This window comes from Limulus polyphemus, unplaced genomic scaffold, assembly GCF_000517525.1.
Source record: "Limulus polyphemus unplaced genomic scaffold, Limulus_polyphemus-2.1.2 Scaffold3498, whole genome shotgun sequence".
Classification (NCBI taxonomy): domain Eukaryota; kingdom Metazoa; phylum Arthropoda; class Merostomata; order Xiphosura; family Limulidae; genus Limulus; species Limulus polyphemus.
In genome coordinates, this window is record NW_013669108.1 from 4,660 (window position 1) to 18,876 (window position 14,217).

The 14,217-nt window shown below is 35.4% G+C and overlaps 1 protein-coding gene across 1 annotated transcript in view; it reads right to left on the bottom strand.

Moving 5' to 3' along the window:
* Nucleotides 1–4,292: 4,292 nt before the first annotated feature.
* LOC106469455 (probable actin-related protein 2/3 complex subunit 2) overlaps nt 4,293–14,217 on the bottom strand; it is a 29,427-nt gene continuing 19,502 nt past the window's right edge. Inside the window, exon 3 of the mRNA XM_013929951.2 lies at nt 4,293–4,361. Within this exon, the coding sequence (XP_013785405.1) occupies nt 4,293–4,361 (69 nt within the window). The remainder of the gene's footprint in view (nt 4,362–14,217) is intronic.

The window sequence follows — 14,217 nt, forward strand, 5'->3', positions numbered from 1 at the left end:
AGAGTTATGGTGCAAGAACACAGCACTGCTTTACAACACTTGTTATAGGAAAGGGCTTTGACATTTCACCATCCTCCAATATTATGGCCTTCATACCGTCACGGAACTGTCTGATCATAATGATGATTTTGTCTGGACAGCCAACTTTTGCCAAGATTTTCCACAGCTTTTCCCTGCTCACCACAAGGAATGCCTTGGTCAGGTCCATAAAGATGCAGCAGTGGTCAGTATTTTATTCTATGCACTTTTCCTGGATCTGTCTGGCTGCAAAAATCATGTCCATTGTTCTTCCTTTCCTAAAGCCACATTGACTGTCTGGTGTGAACTCTTCTACTATGTGTTATACAAAATGTTTCAGCACTATCCTGGTAAGTATCTTTCCAGTGATACGCTAGTGATTGTCATAGGTGTATTGATTTCTCTTTCCTCTCGTACAAATGGACAACTGAGGCATCTTTGTATTCCTGGGGGATCTTTTTCTGGAACCATATATGTTGTAGTGTCTATGTCAGGCAATGTACAAGAAAACCTTGACCAGCCTTGTATATTTCAGCTAGGGTTGTATCAGAACCAAGTGCTTTGCCATTGGACAACGCCTTCAAGTCTTTCTTAGTTTCAGTAACAGTGAGTTCCTGAGGGGAACTTCAATGAATGTATGCTGAGGGAGTTCATCAATAGTTTCACTGCTGATAGTTCATTCCCTGTTCAGTGGGTTGTTAAAGTGACCAGCCCATCTCTCTAGACTTTTGGTTTTGTCACTTAAGCCTATGGTTTCAGGATGTGTCCATTTGGCACTGCTCTCAAATGGAGAATGATACATAGTTCAACAATACTTACAATAACTCTGAGCTTTCTTAATGTATCTTCACAACTATTGAAAACAAAGAATATTATTCTAATTAACTATTTTGGAACAGGCATCATTTTGTGTGCATGTCAGGTTTTAATGAGTTACATACAAAACTCAATCAAACTACTTTCTTATCATGATATAAACTTGGTATCAAAACATTGTTAATAAATCAAATTTTAATATTATACAAGTTTTTATTATTTAAGGGAATATCTTTTAAAGATCCTGAATTTCCCCTAGTGTGAGAATTGTGACATTTGCTCTCTAGGCATTCCCTCTTCCCTAATGTATTTACCACACTTCAAAAAAGTATGAAAATTAACATAAATTACTCATTATAACATTGTCATTGCTCAGGCAAAGCATAATTTTTACAGCCTTCACTCTTAGTTGATTACAGAGCCATCAAATAAAAAATCACACCCACTTACTACACCCACTTGTCACATCCTCTCTTTTAGGAACTGTCAATAGTTCTCTCTTATATTTAGTGTTATATTATTTACAGTACTGTGCAAAAGTGTTAGAACAAGATAATATTTTGTCATTCTTTCCATTTTATGTGGCTAATTCTTCCATACCATTACAGAATGTAAATTGCAAATTGATGTTTAATACTATAATATTTATAACCAATGGAAAGCCAAGGTTTTAATCTATCAAATGACATATTATACTAAGTTGTTTTCCATACAGAAAATTGTCTGTTTTGCTTCCACTACAATTTTTTTCCCCATGAAAAACACATTGACAACCTTAGCTGAAATTTTAACAGCTCTTGTCACATAGTTAGGAAGCTAGAAAATCAGGATAGTTATTGGACATTGTCTGTTTGTTGCATGTTATTATTCTTTGTTCTTTTGTATATTATGTAATTAAATAAAAAATATTTAATGCAGTAGTACCATTAGTATAAAAAAGTAGGGTTAAGCTTCATCAACAGTTGACAGCAAAAAAAAGAAGACTCAGGTAAGTCATTTATTTCAAGTTTTTTCATGTGTATTCTTTATTTATTACAAAAGTAACTAAAATGGAAAAATTAGAAATTATTTAGGTTAGATAAGGTTATATTAGGTAAAATAAAGAAGAATAATAAATTTTTTTATGGTGTATGCTTGTGAACAGCTCGAGAGTAGCTTGTTTGTTATGTAATTCGATATGATAACATGAGCTCCAAATTTGCCAATTGTTTTACATGATTTATGGCAGAAATATTAACTTTCTTTTTAGACATGGTTCGAAGGGCAATAAAACAATAAAATTTAAGTATAAACAGATCTATACTCTTACGAGTTTAAGGCTACTTAGGGTAAGCAAATGGAGTTTCTCATTACAATTTAAAGTCATTCTAGAAAGAAAAAAGGAGCAGTTTGATTTATTTCTAATTTGTTATTGGTCAGTCAAATTAAGCACCCTCGTATACAGAGTAATGGTAGAGAAAATAACAGATAAAATATAATGTTTTAGAGAAAACAAACATTTGAAATGTATTTAGGTGACTTTAGAGATTATGCAAAGGAAATTCAAGATTTTTGAGATGAAGAAATTTATTTTTAATCTTAACATTAAAATCACTTTGCACAAGGATTAGTCAAAACAAATAGACTGCACTTCATTTGTTTTCAACTCATGTATTGAAGAAAATAATAAAACTGATAACATACTAAATCATTTAAAAATCTATTCCTGAGTAAATATTTCAAAAGCAAAACATTTAATATGCAGTTTAGTTATCTCTTTCAACACGAGTTCAATCTAATTGATCGACTACGTGACCACTTTGTACTTGTTATAGTTTCATTACTACTAATTTTTAATATAGTATGTGTATCTTCATACAATTTGGAAGACTTTCAGTAAAATTACAAGTTTTTTTTATATACAAAAAATCAGATATTTTTAATGAAGTACTTTCACTAAAGATTTGTCTGTGAATATACTGAGTCTTTTTTTAACTAGTCCAAGAGCAAAGTGATTTATGTCAAGATTAAAAATACTTTTCTTCATATCAAAAATTTCAAATTTCATTTGCATAATCTCTAAAACCTCCTAAATACATTTCAAATATTTGTTTTCTGTAAAACTTTATATTTTATCTGTAATTTTCTCTACCCTAATTCTATACAAGATTGGTCAATTTGACTGACCTCACAACCACCAAAAGAAACACGAAATAAATCTAAATTACTCTTTTTTCTTTCTAGAAGAACATCAAATGGTAACATGAAACTCCATTTGCTTACCCTAAATAGCTTTAAACTCGTAATGGTATACATCTGTTTATACTTATGTTTATTGTCCTTTGAACCATGTCTAACTGCTATTCGGGCCATTATAAGTTGTAAATCACTTGGGGCATGTTCAGCTCACATTACGCTATTAAATTACATTACCCACAAGCTACTCTGAGCTGCTCGTGTGTGCTGCTTGTGAAAATTTATTATATTATTATTATATATTTTCCTAATCTAACCTTAACTAACAAAAAGTTTCCTATTTTTAAATTTTAGTTACTTTTATAAAAATAAATAAGAATACACACGAAAAATATGTGTGTATTCTTGGCTATAAATATATATAGCCAAGGTATATAGTACTTATCTTGGCTATATATATTTTTGTCAATGTGCTTCCAATGGGAATGAAGCTTGTACTAAAAGAGAAAATGACAATTCTCCGTACAGAAAACAATGTAATATAATACGTCATTTGATAGAGGAAAATCTTGGTTCACTAATGGTTGAAAATAATTCAGTATTAAACATAATAGAGAACTACTGAAAAATCCTGAAAACAGAATGTGATAAGCGGGTGTAGCAAGAGGGATCTGATTTTCTATTTGATGGCTCTGTAACTAAACAAGATTGAAGGCCATGAAATTTATTCTTTGCCTGAGCAATGAAAACATTATAAGGAGTAACTTACGTTAAATTTTATACTTCTTGGAGAGGCGGTAGATAAATTAGAGAAGATGGAATGCCTAGAGAGCAAATGTCACATAAGGGAAATTGAGGATTTTTTAAATATTGCCTTACAAAATTAAGAACTTAAAACTTATTAAAATATGGATTATTAGCTATGATTCTATGCTATACTAATTGATATAACATGAACAAAAAGTAATTTAAATTTTGAATGTAACTCACTAAAAACCTCGAGACATGCACAGTAAAAGATGCCTGTAGAGAGAGGGTTATTAGGATAGTAGCTTAGAGTATTATTAAATTCATTTCATTTCTACAAATATATTTCATCCTTCATACAGGGTTTTGAAATAAAAAATATGTTAAATATATAATGCAGGGCAAGTGTATAATGATATATAGCAGCCTTTACAATTTCAGAGATTAATTTCATATCCTGACTAGTGGCAACCATTTCCTCACACTCTGGACCCAACATTTCAATCTAAAAATCCATAACAAAAGTAAAAATATAGTTAATATTTTCTTACCTCATCTGCTCCATGTTCTTGAAGTTCTCTGTAAAACTTTAGTGAAATACTCACCTATTGAGAGATAAAAGAGAAATCACTAGCAATCAAGTAACTTAGTGCTAAAATATCATAAGACTAAATATACTTCACTATGTTTTCAGTAAAAGTATCACATTTTTAATATTATAAGTAAAATCTAAGTGTAAGTCACATATAAAGTATACTAAGAACAACATAGGATTTACATAACTCATAAATCACAATACTCTATTAGTCACATCAGCTGCAACATCTGCTGGTCACTTTTAGATCTCTTAATTAATTTATATTGATTGTTTTGAAGACTTTATACTTTGTATAATTAGTATTAAATATAGTAAAGTTTTTCTGAATTCATTAAATACAAAGTGAATTGCAACTTGAAGTTATTTTGTGTAGCATGTCTAGGCTAGCCAAGTAAAACATTTACTCTTTCACTACAGCAGCTATATTTATTCCCAGTCATGGATGTCTACAGAATATTTTCCAGTGGGAGACAAAATCTAAATCAGCAAGGATGGACATGCTTTCACAGTTATGCCAAATGCCTCAAAGACAAACATGCAAAGCCCATGTTCCCAGCTCAGTATTTACTTTTTTGTAATTTTGTTATAATCTTGGGGTTTCTACAACACAGTTTCAAAGCCATTAAAATGGTGTTCATGATTTCACAATAGAATCCTTTATTTTGTGACATCATATTAATTACACTATTATAGCACTCAAAAATCACATGCATAACACTACAAGACCACACTGCTCTCAGATCTGTAACTTATTCATCTTGATATATTACATGCAGCTTCCAGTAACCAATACTTATTTTTGATAAATCTTGCAGCTTCTCATATTTACCACTTGGATTGTTCTGGAATGATAGGAAAGGAAACCTCTTGTACAAGTGAAAGCATAGTTCACCCCCCCCCCTTATTAATGATGTATTTATCATGTCTAAACAGCAGTGTATAGCTTCATAAGTAAAATAATGAGTCTCTATGAAATCCCAAGATCTATCTCAAAACTTCTGTGAAAGCATGTTTAACCCTTCAACGATGGGTACCACTTTCAACACTTTTCTGCAAAAGTTCCCATGTTACATTATAAGTTTAATTAAACACCTTTACTATCAATTTATGTGAACTAAATTAACATTATAATGTATGTTATGATTCAAAGTTTTATGTTATCTAAGCTTTAAGTCCTTTATTTCAAAAGAAACCTTTAAAAAACTACTTATAATTTCTGATAAATTTTCATGTGACCAAGGGCTACGAAAATTCTCTACTTTGGCACTCTGTATCTTCAATAATACAATGGCAGCTGTGTAGATGTACATCTAGACTATAAGATGCTTACATAACATTTTGACTCTTACATTTCAAAGTTCTCTGAATGAATGCAATTGAAACAAGTAATACTTTTTTTTCAACCCCAGACAGGTGACACACCCATCTTTTGAAACTGGTGTGCAGTTGTCATCACATGTGGACACAAAGAAAGATGATTAGTATGTATATGCCATAGATCCTATGGCACAATAAACACCATGATGTTGGCTCTATGGCACAACACAATGAAAGGATTATAGCAAACAGCTGATACTAGTAAGTGATTAAAATGCAACTATTATTTTAATATTTATTTTTGGTAATCATGTAGTTTCTTTGTGCTGCATGACAAAAGGTATGAATGAACAGGCATTCTATAGGGCATCACACATGATTCATTTCTGTGAATGGGCAGTCAATGAGATTTTAAGATGCTTTAATAAAATGGATAATATGTCTTGATTCTTGGCTCACAAGTTTTAGTTCATTAATATTTTTAATATTATATTTTATAATTTTGCAATCTTAAACAGTTTATCAACTATATTTTCTTCATGAAGAAAATAAAATAAATTTAAAATAGAAATGTACATTTTGTTATAGCAAAGCCACACTGGGCTATATGCGGTGTCAACTGGGGGGAATTGAACCCCTGACTGTAGCATTACAAATCCGAAGACTTACCACTGTCCCGCCAGGGGACTAAAATAACAAATAGAAGTAATTTATTAACTCTTTCAGTACAGGCTTTTGTGCTTGTTATAGCTTTCATGCTATAACTTTTAAATAAGTAAGCGAATGTTAACGAAATTTGGCAGATTATCAGTAAACGTTGCAATGCTTTGATAAGCAAAATATCTAATTTTTTTTTATCAAGTCCTAAGGTTTATAAAGCAATGTTTTCTCATGTGTATTTTTTTCTTTTTATATGTTGCCTATCTATCATGCAAAGTAATATTCATTTTAAGATTAAAATACTGTTATTTTCAGTAATTAATCTCTGTATGGGTTCGGTAGATTTGACTGATCTTGCAACCACCATAAAAAATTAGAAAATAAATATAAATTATGCATCTTTCATTCTAGAATAACACAAATTATAACACGAAAACATAAATAGCTTAAATCTCATAACATTATACATTTATATATATTTATTATTTTATTATATTGACCTTTAAGCCATGCCTGGTTGACAATACGGGAGTTCAAATGATGCGGCTCAGGTACACTCATGTTACCATATCAAATAACATAAAACTGGTCTGTACAAAGTAACTTGTCTTGGCTATGTTTCAGTAGACTAGTATTTTATAAAATACAGTCACATTTCAATTATTATACATTACATATGTATATAGATTATTACTATTTTGAAAAATTTTCTTAAACATATTTTCCCTAAAATATAGAACAGTAAATAAAGAATTAAAGCAAACAATTATCTCTTCTAGTTATGACCTTTGTACTCAGTTGCTGCTTTACGTAGGTTGCTAAGCCTTTAAAAATTTTGAACATGGAGGATATGAAACAAATTTTTTTTTAAATTAGGTTTTATATATACATTTGAATAACTAAAAAAATCATAAATTACTACATTAATACCATAGAATTCCACTGTAGTTTATCAAGCTTAGTAGCTATGATGTATTTTAGTCTAGAAAAATTTGAAATTTCGAGAAGACTAAAGATACACCCTGCCTCGTTGAAATATTGGTTGAAGAGAAAGAATTGGAGCCAAGTTCATTGAAATAGATGAGAAAGCCACTAGGGGGACATTCTGAGCTTCCAATTGGTTATTCATGTCACATATAGAAGTAAGTGTATATAAGGGAGCATTTCCAAAAATGGAAATAGGTGGGCGGGGTGCCACTGTGTTTGATTTATTACATGAGCAATATCTTAGCAAATTGAAAAGATAAGAGGCTCTTATTTTATATTCTAGCTTGTCAATATCAGTAATTTGAGTTTCTAATTTTTTCAAAACTGTAGACTTAGTATTTTGACTTTACAAACATTTAATTTGAACCAGTGCTGCATTCAACATACCATGTGACACACAAAAATCGATGTTTATCTGTGTTTTTTAATATTTTCTTTTAAATTAAGAAACTAAGTAATATATATTACTAAAATTTGAATGATAATCTACCAAACTTATTGACATAAATTCATGAAATAGTAGTTCAATACAATTTTGAATGTGAGTTAATAAATGGGATGACATGGCTTTTCACCCATGACTCATCTCAAGAGTTAAATATGACTCTCAACACTTCAATTGGCTCTTCAAGAATAATAGTGGCAAAACTTCAAATATTTTTAGCTGATCACAAAACTGAAGGCAAGTTACAGTATAACAGTAGTAAGCTTTTTATATTTCAAATGTAGATTAGTTTTATTCATTAAAACACTGATCAATCATTTGAATTTACAAGTATAATTTCACTAAAAACAAACTGAGAATATAGTATAAAGGAACATGCATGCTGCTTGCTGGTATATACATACACACATGCAACTCTCAGAGTACCAATCAGATGTTTACCATTTTCACTTTCACTAAAATATAACAAAAAAAAAAAAATTTGAAGTTGTGGAAGGGTATTTGATTAGTCAAAAACAATGTCAATTAACTGGTCATGTAATTGTCAAATATTTTATCTATTACTTGTTTTTCTTTTATCTGAACTGCATATATCAAACTTTACTTAATTTCAATTATTTAATCTTGTATGCAGGTTTGTCACCACTTCACTCGCAAGAGTCAACTTTTACTTTTTCCCATGGAAGAAAATATTAAGGTTATAACTTGACCTTGCAATTCTAGAAAACATTGAGACTTGTCAGGCTATTAAATCTGCACCAATTTGCATAAACATAGTGACAGCTGGGGCAGCATTTCTAAGCATGTAGCATTAACATGGTTGAACAAATACACATCCACCTTTAAGTGTTCCACCAGCACAACATTACTGAATACATCTTACAACAAAAAATTATAATATATGTATTGAATCTTTCCTCAGTAGTTGGGTCCTGCAACCCTTTCTAAGGTAGGCTGTTACAAAGCCCCAGATCCCCTATATACTGACTCAAGTTTAGTGTCACATTAAATGAATAAATAAAGATACAATTTACCTATACCAAAAATGTATTTCCAATAGGTACTTACCTCCGCTCATAAGATTAGCTATTTTTGTTTAGTGCTGCCCTCTATATGTGAATGCATGCCACAAATCTTCCGCTCCATCCCTGTTGGAATTACTATATTTCAACATGTCTCTCATGTAAATCATCATGCATCATTTCTTTATATCAATGTGATTCCCTCTACACTCCTCTACTAAACCTTCACCTCGAAGTTTGACAGAAGGTGTGAGCACTGGAGAAGTGTGAGAGAGGTAAGCACCTATTGGAAATACATTTTCAGTATAGGAAAATTGTAATTTCCAAAATGGTACTTACCTCCTCTAACAAGATTAGTTAGAATCCCACATTGAGAAGGAGGAGGGACGGGTGCGAGGGAATGAAAGAAGTACCCCTGAAAGCATCTGAAGGATACTCCATAGAATGAGAAATATACATCAGAAGATCAGAAGAGGGTAACAGCACCACTTCTGAGCCAGGCATACTATTTACATGTGTAGAATGTGCAAAGCATAAGGGCAGAAATTAAGAGGTGTAAAGTAGCTAGGGCACGGCATACTTGGTAAGTCAACTACATCCAAAACCTCCTCGTGGGGTACTGACATCCACGCTAGGGTAGGATATGGATCATACCATCTTCACCTCAAACCCAAGAATCCGGGATTAAGACCTGCACCGATTTCTGGGTATGACAAGAAGATCATCTGTGACATATCTATCTGGGAATTGATATCCAGTATCAAAAGGATGTCTATCCTATGGAAATAATCCCCTCCAACTGTGGCACAGGCCGGCACCATCCACCACCAGCAGAACACCACCACTCTACTCTCGACTGAATGGTTCTAGGCCTTTCTTTGTGGAAGTCATTCAGGAAGGTGCCTCTATGGTCAACCACCGAAGTGGCTTGGAACTAGAACTTCCATACTCCACTCAAGGAAAGGAGGGCAATAATGTGGTGGAGAATCCAGAGAAATGTCACCACTGGAGACAGTGCAATGGGTGACCACGAAGCCTTATTTTGAAAAGCAGACCATACCGAGTTATTCATTCTAGGCATGGCAGGGATGGGCAGCAATCCCTTACTGCTTTACCCATGCAGTCCATGGGTGGTACGGTCCAGGATGGGCTTACTTATGAAGCACAATATCGTGAGGTTATTCAATGCCACCTTGAACACTCACTTGATGGTGAGCATGCAAAGCCATGGAAAATAAAGCGCAAGTCAACATGGTTGTACAGAGTAGGCTTAGAGTTAAAGAATATATGGAGAGGCACCACTAGCTACAGAGCAGGATCCATGTGATAAAAAGGGAAATAAAGGCCCTGAAAAAAAACAGAAAAAAACTTACCAGTTAAAATCACAACAAATTGTGGAAAACTGACAGGTGGAAGACGAAACCCTAACAAAGAGGAAAGCACAACATGATGAAGATAGTGGGAGAAGAACATACTGGGAGTGGTCCACATCCCGGACTGTATAATCTTCTCCATCAAACGACGAAGATGACAAGGGAGGGAAAAAGTGAATGTCAAATCTGATGGGAGGAAACCTGGAACAAGGTTCAATTTGTGGACCCAATTTGTAAGAAAGTGAAAGTTCACTAAGTGAGGAGGATTGCCAGAGAATAAAAAGTCAGTTGCGCATACCCTGAAAGTTAGCAGTATGTGATACATAACAACGAAGGGCTCTGATCGGACACAGAAGCCAATCCGGATCCAGTCGAGGGTAAAGGAGGGATATAGAAAGAATGGAAATTGGAGATAAGGATAAACAACTCTCCCAAGCTACTGAGCTCTTAGAGAGAAAGGAACAATTGGGATAAAGGAGAAGATAGGTAGGCTGATAAAAGGTACATGAAATGTCAATCGCAAACAAATCCCATCGTCGGCATCCACAGGCTAAGAGAATAAGGAAATATGGTTTAAGAGACAGATGAAAGAAGGAACACGAGGAAAGCAGTTCAAACTGAGGTAAAGTAAGGGCATGGAGGAAAACATTAATGTCACAATCCATAAGGGCAGGACGCCTGGGATAGGAGGTTGTTTAGAAGGAACGCATGAGCATGGTAAGAACAGGGGAAGTAAAAACCCAACAGTATCGGGAAAAAATGCAAGGTATGGGATAGGGCTGTCCGATATTTGGAAAGCGAGGATGAACCAGGTGATAAATTCCACCACATGAGCCACAGAAGGCTTGTCAGCAGGAAACCCCATTAGCAGACCAACAGCTGAAGACTTTCCACTTGCATTGTATACTTCCATAGAAAATGGCCACATGGAACTAGCTAACAAGAAAGTGACTCGACGTGTGAAACTGGACAAAAGTCAGGTATGAAAACACATGTGGAAATTGGGATGTAGAATGTGGGATTGAGGTTGATGAAGAAGGATGGGAGGTGGTGATAGGAGCAAACATTGTAACCTTGGAAACCAAGGTTGAGCTGGCCAACAGGGAGCAATAAAGAGGTCCTGACAAGAAGTGGAGTAGACAAGAGAAATCACCCAAAGAAACAATCGGATGGAAGGGTACACATAAAAATACTTGTGTGTCAAATCCTGGCTGAAGGCATTGACTGCTAAAGCCATCTCTCCACCAATAGGAGAACACTACTATCACACAATGCATCTGACTCCCTCTATGCCCCGCTCTCCCGAAACATCACTTCAAAGTTTGGCAGATGATGTGAGCACCAGAAGATGTGAGTGGAAGGAAGTATACATTTTCAGTATAGGAAAATTATAACTTACAATACGGTACTTCTCTCTGCTCACAAGATTAGCTAGAATCCTACATTGAAATGGAGAAGTGATCGAGGCAAGGGAAGAACAGACATACCCCCCCCCCAAAAGCATCCGACGTATACTTCTGTAAATGAGAAAAATAGATCAGATGATCTGAGGAGGGAGCACTGCAGCTCTTTTGAACCAGATATCTCCTCACCATAAACAGCTAGGAACAAAGATGGCAGAAAAGGAAAGGAGCACATCCAAGTGGGAGAGGATAAGTCAGGAAAGTGATCCCAACCAAATAAATTTAGAACCTCAATCCCACAGAAGTAAAGTGGGTAATTGAGGATGCATCCCATGGTGTAGAATGGCTAGGGCATGACAGACTGTACTCGGTAAGTCAACTACATCCAAAACCTCTTTGCTGGGTACCGACATCCACGCAAGAGTAGGATGAGGATTATACCAGCTTCATCTCAAACCCCAAAATCAGGAATGTGTCATCTGGTATCCGGGAGAAGTCCATCGCATAGAATCAACAATACAAACACTCATGAGACTGGTCCAAAACATCCAAAGGTCAATAACATCCCTGTTGCAAGAGAGAACAAGGGAGTGCCCAGGACAAAAATGGAAACATCCTACGTATACACTCCATGACCCACTACACAGGAGGAAAAATTGAGAGAGAAAGAGGGATAACCCCAAACCTGTGTGAGGACTTAAGTTGATTGGTTCGCTCAATATCCAAAACCAGCCCATGGGGTACCAATGTCCACGAAAGTGTAGGATGAGGGCACCCAATTGATGGGGTGAACTGCATTTAGACATCTCACTCTGTGGTAGGTGTCACTCAATCCAGAGGATTTTATGCCTTATATACCACCAGAACACTACTGCACTACTCTGAACTGGATGGCTATAGTCATCTATGTGGAACTCATCTAGCAAGATTCTTCCATGTTCAACCACCCCAACAGCTTGGAACTGGCAAGTGGTAAGAACTCCCATACTCCATTGTAAGAAGTGGGGGGGGGGGTGAATTATAGAGTCCAGAGAAATGGCTAAACCCAAGACAGTGCAATGGGTGATTATGAAACCCTATTTTCAAAAGCAGACCTTACCAATTTATTGAATCGAGGCATGACAGGGATGGGGAGCTTTACCCATGCCATCCATGGGTGGTACGGTTTGGGACGGCCTATTTATGAAATAAATATGACAAAATTATTAATCATCCAGTGATCTTGTGAAAAACCCCATCTCAAAGGTGAGCATACATAGCCATGGAAAGAGCATGCAAATAAACATAGCATACAGTGTGGATTTGTTTGTGTATGTAATGAATAGGCACGACTCACCACAGAGTGGGATCCATGAGACCGAAAGTTGAAGCAAGGACCCTTGAAAGAAAAGAAAGCATTAATAAAGACTTACCAAGTGACATAGCCACACTGAAGTCTGAAGTATAGCCACAGGTGGTAGGTGATGGATTGAGGAAGCAGAAACCCTGACATGATGTAATTAATGGGAGATGAACGTCTGAGGGGTGGTCCACATGCATGACTGCAGAATCTCAACTAAAGACCGATGAAGATGAGAAGCAAGAGAATAGATGAGGTGTCGGATTTGATGGGAGGTAAAAAAAAACACATTGGGAAGAGGACAACTGGATTAAATGAAAGATCCAATTGGTGAGGGTAAAGGGAGAAAGATCCTGAGAGGAAGAGGGTTGCCACATGAATAAAGAGAAAGGAAAGGGAACCTCTGAAGGAAGCCATGTGGGCAATATAACAAAAGAGGGCATGCACTAGGCATAGAAGTCTATCTGGACAAGAATGAGAGCAGAGATGAGAAACAGGTGGAAGGGAAATGGGTGAAAAAGCGGATTTACCCTTGTGAGCCACCAAGGTCTTGGGAAGGAACGATCTGGATAAAAGAGAAGATAGGTGTGGTGGTACAGTGTGCAAGTGATGTCGATAGTAAACATATCCGACCGATGATGCCTGCAGGCCAAAGAGGAGATGGAAATACACCTTAAGGCATAGGTGAAACAAAGAGAATAAGGCAACGGGCTCAAATGGAGGTAAAGGAATGGAGTACCAATCCGGGAGTACTGGATGCCTAGGTGGCCAACGGATCCGGAAAGAATGGATCAAAATGGCAAGAAAATAAAGACGCTGCAATAAAAAGAAAAATGGAAAGTATGGGACAGAACTGCTCAATAACCCGATATTAAGGATACAGAAAACCTGAAAAGTTTTTTTGGTGTACAAAACTTGAAGATAGCTTTTATATGCAGAAACATCTGTTAGCTGAGTTCTTGCACAGATCTTAAAATATAATGTTGATAAACGGAAACATCGGCACATGTAGATGTGTAGATCTCGAAAGTCAAGTTGTTCAAAACTTGAAAATAGCATTGATAACTGGACCAATTGTTGGTTGAGATGTTGCAAAGGAAATATCTGCTGAAGCTTTTCACCAGACACTAATCATAGTGGAACCGCCGGGAAAATGATCTATAGGAAATAGTACAGCTTATAAAATGAGTCAGATCAATGTAGGCCGGTAAGGTAATCACTGAATGGCATGTCCTTTAGCCAATCAGGAAATGTCACAGACCTACTGAAGGATGTGTAGATTGTATAGGAATTCTTTTTTGGCAGCAAAGGGCAGGT